We start from the raw sequence: 8892 nt of genomic DNA, 5'->3' as shown, positions 1-8892 counted from the left end.
ATTTCAAATATACACACGTGCTGACATAAATTTTGATCAAAATCGAGCAAAAAAAAATTTGATTAAGGTGGTGTTTGGGATTCCTTATTTTGCCTCCTTATAACTTCTCATTAAGTTAATAAGTTACAAAAGTGTAACTTATAGAACTTTTTCTCTCACAATATAAGCAATCCCAAACACCTTCTTACTTTTCAAAAAGTTTATAAGTTATAAATTGATGAAAATAAGCAATATCAAACACCCCTAAACATTCCACTATAAATTTTTGTTTAAAACGTGATGATTTGAATTTAAATACAAAAAAACAGTCGAATTTACATACTTTAAAACCGATTGTAATGATCATTAGAAAGAGCTATGAAATTTCCAACGTTCATGAATCTTGACAAGAAAAAGCTGGACACTATTTGTATGATTTTATTATTATTAATTATTAATAAAAATTAAATACATTTTCACATTGAACGAACAAATTTCTCTTGTTTAGGGAACAAACAAATAGTGAGAAATGAGCATAGACATCCAACTATCCAACCGTACTATTCGTGTACAATATTCAATACTTACCCTTTTTATAAAAAATATATCATTTTATTGGTTGCAAAAGTAGCCAGTACAAAAGTCAAATCACCGGCTACAGCCGGTCACCACACGCACTTGTGTTACACAATTACCACCCGCCAATATTATTATTATTATTATTGCACTACCAGTTTCCACCCATCTCTCTCTTCATTCATCAGAATCATCATCACACAATTTGTGTACCTAAGTCGTTCAGTTACCCGCTTAATTAATTAACCTCCGTTTTTTATTTAACTTTTTAAACTTATTTAACGTCCAGTTTGAGCTGATTCACAGCTGCTGAAGACGGAGAGTTAGGGTTTCGTCGGAGTAAGATGACGTCAGCTGATGTTTCTAATAGAAATGAAGCAGTTGCTGATTCGATCAACGGCAAAGGTATATTCCGGCGTGTTTTGTTACTGTTGCTAGGGTTTTGTACTTTAATTTTGTTATAAGCTTGTAATTGATTGTATATATGTTTGTAATTGTTTGTTTATATGATTCGATCAACGGCGAAGGTATATTCCGGCGTGTTTTGTACTTTAATTTCGTTATAAGCTCGTAATTGATTGTAATTATGATTCGTTCAACGGCAAAGGTATATTCCGGCGTGTTTTGTTACTGTTTCTAGGGTTTTGTACTTTAATTTCGTTGTAAGTTTGTTATTGATTGTAATTGTTTGTGATTATGATTCGATTAAAAGGTATATTCTGGCGTGTTTTATTACTGTTGTTAGGGTTTTGTACTTTAATTTTGCTGTAAGCTTGTTATTAATTGTAATTGTTTGTATATATTATTCGATTAACGGTGAAGGTATATTCCGGCGTGTTTTATTACTATTTATAGGGTGTTGTACTTTAATTTCGTTGTGAGCTTGTTATTGATTGTGACTGATGTTAATTTATTGTGATTTTGTTTAGTTGATGCGGATATGGCGTTGTATAAGGATCTATGGCGAGCGTGTGCCGGTCCACTGGTTACAGTGCCGCGTGAACGAGAGCTTGTGTTTTACTTTCCACAAGGACATATAGAACAGGTTTTGATTTGAATTGTTTTGTGGATTTGTGAGCTAGGGTTTTGAATGGATTTCTATTGAGGATTGGTGTTATTTGGTGTTTATTGTTGTGTAGGTTGAGGCGTCGACTAATCAGGTGGCGGATCAGCAGATGCCGGTGTATAATCTTCCGGCGAAGATACTTTGCCGTGTTGTTAACGTCGAGTTGAAGGTACGATTATTGAAGATGTTAAGTTTGATGGTGTGCGTGAAACCAAAAAAAAAAATTATCAGAACAAAAACGACGGTTTGATTTTATGTTTTTGTAAAACCGAACCGGGTCGAATTTATAGATTTTCATTTTTACTTTTAAGTAATTTATATAAGTATTTATTTTAATTTAATAAAATGTTTTAGCCTAAATGTATAATAATCAATTAGTTATTAACAAAATGATTTAGGCCCAAATTCATTATCGTGGGCCAGCCTATTATTTTTGGCCTAAAATTTTCAAGCTCATAAAAACTGAAAAAAGCAAAAATCGAATGGTTTTCAAAAATTTAAATTCAGATGTTTCGGTTTTTGGGTCGGCTTTAGCCCAACCGTGAGCACCTGATTCAGTTGATTATTTTGTGATGGATGTGTGTGTGCGTGTGTAGGCCGAACCGGATACAGATGAGGTGTTTGCACAGATCACTCTTATGCCTGAACGTAATGTGAGTATCATGAACTTGATGAGTTAACATGATTCTGTTATCTTGTGATCAGATTGTTGATTGTTTTACCAACATTTTTGTGATGGCAGCAAGATGAAAATGCAGTTGAGAAGGACACACCACTGCCCCCGGAACCAAAGTTTCGTGTGCATTCGTTTTGCAAGACGTTGACTGCTTCGGATACTAGTACACATGGTGGATTTTCAGTTTTCAGAAGACATGCTGATGAATGTCTTCCACCATTGGTTAGACCGCTTAATGAAAAAGATTACTATATTTTTTTTTGAGTTGGTTTAATTTGTGTCGTTTGTGATTGGTGTTTTCTTTTTCTCTTTGTTCAGGACATGTCTAAGCAACCACCAACACAGGAATTGGTGGCGAAGGATTTACACCGAAACGAGTGGCGTTTTAGACACATATTTCGCGGTAATTGACTAATTGCTGAAATTTTTATTAGTTGATCAAATGGAAACTTGTTTGTTGATTAATAATTGTTTATAAATGGCAGGTCAACCACGAAGGCATCTGCTGCAAAGTGGTTGGAGTGTTTTTGTTAGTTCTAAAAAGCTTGTTGCCGGTGATGCTTTTATCTTTTTAAGGTATAATAATTAATGTCACTTTTAATAGTCCATATATTTAATTATTTATCATTTCATGTTTTCTTGACAATTGGAATGTAAATAATATGCAGAGGTGAGAATGGTGAGCTTCGAGTAGGGGTAAGACGTGCAATGAGACAACAAGCAAACGTTCCTTCATCTGTCATATCCAGTCATAGCATGCACCTTGGTGTCCTTGCGACAGCCTGGCATGCCATTCAAACCGGAACAATTTTCACAGTCTATTACAAACCTAGGTATGTTATATGATGGAATACAAATGTATATCCTTGTTTATATAAGTCACTATTCAACGTTATATGTTAACATTTTGCTTAAATTTCACAGGACTAGTCCTGCAGAGTTTATTGTTCCATATGATCAGTACATGGAATCTATCAAGAATAAGTACTCTATCGGGATGAGATTTAACATGAGATTTGAGGGTGAAGAGTCTGCAGATCAAAAGTATAGTCGTCACAAGTTACTCATCTTCTTGAACCGTCTCTTGCTTTCAGTATCATAATTTGTTTACTATTGTAGATTTATGGGAACTATCGTTGGAATTGAAGAACGTGATCCAAAAAGCGGTTCTGAATCTAAATGGAGATGTCTGAAGGTATTAGTTTTCTGCTAATCATGTGAAATTGTAGCTTTATGATGGCTATCGCAAATGTTAAAAGATGTATGTTATTTTAGGTACGTTGGGATGAAACGTCTTCCATTCCTCGTCCAGATAGAGTGTCTCCATGGAAAATAGAACCCGCTCTCATGCCTCTTGCGATTAATACGCTTCCGGTGCATAGACAAAAACGACCTCGGTCAAACGTTTTGCCTTCGTCTCCCGATTCCTCCGTTCTTACTAGAGAAGGTAGTTATTCTAAAGGGATTCTAAAATGGGCTAGGTAACAGGTCAACTTGTCAAAAGGGTTCTAAAACGAGCGAGACTAGATTGAGTTGACCTGTGAGCTTTTTTTTGTCTACATTTTTTTTTAAAATTATGAATGCTTTAAATGATTAAAAAAAAGTATAATGTATATGGACTGTGGAGGCCACCAAGTACTAACTTTTTTGGTTAAAGCCACTCATATATTGAAAGTTTGAAACTACCTTATAGGACCCATCATCCATTGTTTATACCAAATCCAGCCAAAATATAATGAAACATAATAAAACAACAATCTTACCTAGTTTTTTTTTGTTTACATTGAAAATTCATTATGTTTTGATAGATCAATACAAGGGTACTTTTGTCTTATAGGCATTTTTGTTATTAAGCATGATTCTGGTATAAATCAAACCAGGTGCATGCATTTAAAGAAGTTTCAGAATATAGTTGACCTTAATGAAAAAGGTCGAATACATGGATGGCCTCCACAATCCACATGCCTAATCCCTTTTAAAATATTTTACTATGATAATCTATAAGTCTTTGAATAAGTTGACTTAGTAGATTGTACGCATTAAAAAGTCTTCTGAAGACTTTTTAAAGTTGTTTGACTCAATTCCTATTTATAAGATTTTCTTTTGACCCGTTTGAGATAAAACACGACTAGGCCTGTTAATGAACCGAATGCAAGGCTTATCCAACACATTGATAGTTGACTAATCTAGCAAATGCTGAACTAATTAGCAAGTTGACTTTCTTTTTTCTCGGTTGTATAGGTTCATCAAAAATGCCTGCAGCAGACCCTTCACCAGGAAGTGCATTCTCTAGGGTCTTGCAAGGTCAAGAGCTATCGACCTTGAGAGGCACATTTATTGATAATAACGAGTCAGATTCAAGTGATAGACTAATCCAGTGGACACCATCTGCAACAACAGATAATGAAAAAGCCGACCTTTCTGTTTCTCGATGTTACGGGTCGGACAAACCTTTACCTGGTAGCAGGACCACTGAATCCTCCTTCACAGACCTATTATCGGGTTTTGGGTCCATCAACGGTTCTGTTACTTCTGCAACCGAATTCTCTATACCAACCAGTGGTAACACAAACCGATGGCCAATGTGCAGTTCACCCTCCAATCTCTCACTCAGCTTGTTAGGCAGCGGTATGAAAAGTAACCTCCAATCAAGTCAAATCTCATACCCGACAACACGCGATATTAGGTATATTGCTTTTGACGATTACGCCCTTCATCCTAGCCCGCAACACGGGAAATGGTTGATGCCGCCACCTCAGTCCAGTGACATGATGCAAAAACCGGTTAAGCAAAACGTGCCTACAATACCTAAAGATGGAAGCTGCAAAATATTTGGTGTACCCTTGGCTGCTAACATAAAAGTATCAGATGTACGTCAAGGTTTGCAACCGCAACCTCAACAGTACTTTGACTTTGAGTCTGATTTGAAGTCTGGACAGTCTACAAAGTCGAAACCAATTAATAATTTAGCAATTGGTCAAGACCAAGAGAAAGAATACCAAAGTTTCCAGTCAGTTAATGTGAAAGCTCAGGGTGTTTCTACAAGAAGTTGTACAAAGGTATTATTTTTTTTAAAAGAACCTTATTTTGACCTGCCCGTTTTGCCGAATTTTAATATTGTTTTTGACTTGTAAACCATGATATTTGTAGGTTCACAAGCAGGGTATTGCGCTTGGTAGGTCCGTGGACCTCACAAAATTTAACAACTACAATGAATTAATCTCTGAATTGGATGAGTTATTTGAATTCAATGGTGAACTAAAGAACGGTAACAGAAATTGGCTAGTCGTGTATACCGATGACGAGGGCGACATGATGCTTGTTGGTGACGATCCTTGGCAGTAAGTACTTCTGCATTTTTGTTAGAATTTTGTTATATATTTATAAGTTATAACTCAAATCTTGTATTCATTATGGTTTATTTATTTAGGGAGTTCTGCGGTATGGTTCGGAAGATGTTCATTTACACGAGAGAGGAGGTTCAGAGGATGAACCCCGGGACTTTAAATTCAAGATTCGATGACAACTCATCGGTAGCAGAAGGCATGGATGAAAGGAAACTCGAGAATGCATGAGTGTTGGCTGTCTAGATTAATATACATAAATATTAGGTAAACTTTCTTACATTAGTTATTTAACTGATTATAAATACGATTTTGATGGCGATGGTTATAACAGGTTTTGAACTATTCGTGTTGCATTGCATGAAGACGGTTGATCCAACTTCTTGATGAACTGCGGTCTTGGTAATATATTGTTTTCAATTTTGAACAGCTGAAGCTAATATATATATATATATATATATATGATACATGTAAGCGCGTAATATAATGACGATAGCTGAGAGTGTTTTGAATTTTTTTTATTATGTACAGTCTGTTATGTGTTCCCAGTTTTTGCATGCTTGTTAGAAGTTATATGTGAATGAAGCCCGAATCATCTTATCTTGTATATAGTTTAACGTGTGATCATGCGCTTGTGCTTTTAATGGTCACCTTTTGTATTGTCTTTGACCAAATGCGCGGTTGATGTTCGTTTAGCTTTGATTGTGCAGTAGCTTCATAACTTGGATTAGATTTATGATACCTGAGCATCCAACCATTGTGCTGTAAATTGCTAGGTTCAATCGGTGTCGGAAAGACGTGCTGGTTATATAAGCTCTTTATGAAGGAAAATAATGAAATAATAAGTATAAATACTTTTCCAATATAGTAGTAATATAACGTGCTTTATGTTTTTGCTCACAAAAGTCCGTTAACAATGTTTTACACATACAAGTCCCCGACATGTTATTTTTGAACAAAATTATGACCTAATTTGAAATAGCTTGATTTTTTTTGTGTGTGGAATACATCTGAAATAGCTACCATCTATATGTTAAATAGATCATGTGACAGGGGATAACGCTTGTGTTCAACTCTATCTCCTAAACCCGACTTCCAAACCTTAGCTTATATATAAACCTAAAACGCTAGAGGTGTAAATTAATCCCAATTGGAGTCCGCAGTTATGAGAAGTTGGTTTGGTGGTAAGAGGCCTATCATCCCAATGTGAAGATGCATGTTCAATTCCCATTTGGTCTAGTTCAAAGGACATCTGGGTCAAGGGATGAATCATGGTTTTAATCCCGGGTCACATTATAAAGATTAAAAAATAATGAGTCCGCAAGAAAAGGAAGTCATCATTTGTTGAAGCCTACAATTATCCTTCCCATATTTGATTCTTGAGTGAATGGAGATCCATTTTGATTTTTGAATGGAGAATCTATCAGCCAAACATATATTTTAAAAAATTAGGAATTTTGGAACCATGACCTAATGTTGACGCATTGTGGGTTTAGTGAAATTAGCAACAAGAACATTGCACCAAGTTCTTTGGTGGTCACTAACTCACAAATCGATAAATCAAACAACATCTCGTTGCTAGAGATGAAGTTCAATACAAGGAATTATCATAGTTAATACAATTTTTGCGATTTTGGTTTGTGGCAATGACTTCTTGTACGGTGAGGCCGTTAATGGATGATTGGAATTGTTTCGGTGCCATTTTTTAGGGTATGGGGGTAGTGAAAAACTGAATACGTAAGTTAAACAAGCGGGGTTTCATTTTGAGATGCCACAAATTTATAGATAACGGAATTTCAGTTTGAGAGGTTTTAAGTTGTTGTGACAAACCAAAACAATAACTATCAATTTATAATAACCTAAGGCGAGGTTAATGGGTTTAAAAAATGTGACCTAACCAATTTCAAACGGCTAGAAATCGGTTTCAAACGTCTAGTAATCGATTTTGAACGACTAGTAAAATCAACAGTTCTAATGATGTTTTTGAAAAAATTTTAAAGGTGTGACCTCCAGCAGTTCTATTCTTAGTTAGGCTTATTAATGGCCAACCGTACAAATATGAGATTATTAAAATCTAATTTATCAAAATCATAACAATTAGATAATTATAAAATAATAATATAAAACTGATAATCAGGAATGATTTCTAATGATGTTTTTGAAAATTTTACTTCTTTTGAGACCATGCGTTCCCACAAAGCGCCGGAAGTCTGAATTTTCATCTTTGTAAAGTTTAACATGTGATGATGCACTTATGCATTTGATAGCCACTTTGCGTTTTTTTTGGGTCAAATGCGTGTTCGGTGTTCGTTGAGGTTTTTTTGGGCAGTAGCTTCAAAGCTCGGCTTAAATTTACGATACCTAAGCAACAGACCATTGCACTGTAAATGGGTTCAACAGACCACTCAGTTTTAACTAATAATTCATTGTTAGTAATTTTTTCATAGTTTTCTAAATTGAATGACAAATAGACGATTATATTATGAAATTTGGCTGTATTGTAGTATTTTTTTTCTTTATATATGTGTTTCCCTATAAGGTATGAGTGGTGACCGATACATGCCTTCTCTTTTTAACGTGTTTAAGTCATTCAAATATTCAAATAAACTAGATAGCTAAAGTAGTGTATCATATTCATGAGTAGTATGCGGTCACTATTACACGTTTCGTTTTATAAGGAAATAGTAAAACAAAGTGTATAACCTAACGTAACAAGCTATGTTATATTGTTATGTAGACATAGATTTGTTCAATGTATGGAATATCTTCTTCCTTTTAATTCCATTCATTGGTGGGCCAATTAGTGGGCTGCTGGATTTTAATTTTGGGCCTCATCTTCTTTACCTTTTCGTTCTGATGGGCCAACTCATGAGTTGGCCCATTATTCATTTATTACTACATTAACAAAATAACTTGATTACATCTTTAATAAATTAGTTGCACCACTCGGACGAGTTGAGCACCATGTCGAGATAAGTTTTACATCAGTTAATCCGTATATAACCAGATTGAAATTCGGATAAAACTTAACCGGGTTAAGTTCCTTTTAACGGATGTCCAATGAGGAAAAAAATAGTTTAAAAGGTGAATTGATGGGAATAATATTCTCATGTAGTATTATTATCGATCAATTGCAAAAATGTAAGACTATTAAAATCCGATTTTTCTTATTGTTATCTCAATAGTATAAATAAATAACTATAATCTCACGTTATTAGTTTATTTTTCTATTTACTATTAATTTTTAATCA

At 34.7% G+C, this 8892-nt stretch overlaps 1 protein-coding gene across 2 annotated transcripts; it reads left to right on the top strand.

Annotated features, from left to right (window-relative positions):
• The first annotated feature begins 746 nt into the window (after positions 1-746).
• Positions 747-6382, top strand: LOC143608543 (auxin response factor 2B-like). Of its 2 annotated transcripts, XM_077083561.1 has the most exons (15): positions 747-960; positions 1485-1600; positions 1695-1790; positions 2218-2274; positions 2364-2519; positions 2616-2700; positions 2783-2873; positions 2966-3130; positions 3222-3341; positions 3417-3492; positions 3573-3744; positions 4539-5356; positions 5448-5638; positions 5728-5908; positions 5976-6382. In XM_077083561.1, the coding sequence occupies exons 1-14, from the start codon at positions 900-902 to the stop codon at positions 5870-5872; spliced, it is 2349 nt and encodes a 782-aa protein (XP_076939676.1). In that variant the 5' UTR covers positions 747-899; the 3' UTR covers positions 5873-5908; positions 5976-6382. The 2 variants fall into 2 exon arrangements, with proteins under 2 accessions (XP_076939676.1, XP_076939677.1); XM_077083562.1 differs by lacking the exon at positions 5976-6382 and having other exon boundaries at positions 749-960; positions 5448-5642; positions 5732-5868.
• Positions 6383-8892: the final 2510 nt, after the last annotated feature.

The sequence above is a fragment of the Bidens hawaiensis genome, unplaced genomic scaffold, assembly GCF_021521415.1.
Source record: "Bidens hawaiensis isolate Kalapana, Puna unplaced genomic scaffold, B.hawaiensis_p1.1 tig00419396_1, whole genome shotgun sequence".
NCBI classification, from domain to species: domain Eukaryota; kingdom Viridiplantae; phylum Streptophyta; class Magnoliopsida; order Asterales; family Asteraceae; genus Bidens; species Bidens hawaiensis.
This window is presented reverse-complemented; position numbering and strand designations above follow the sequence as displayed.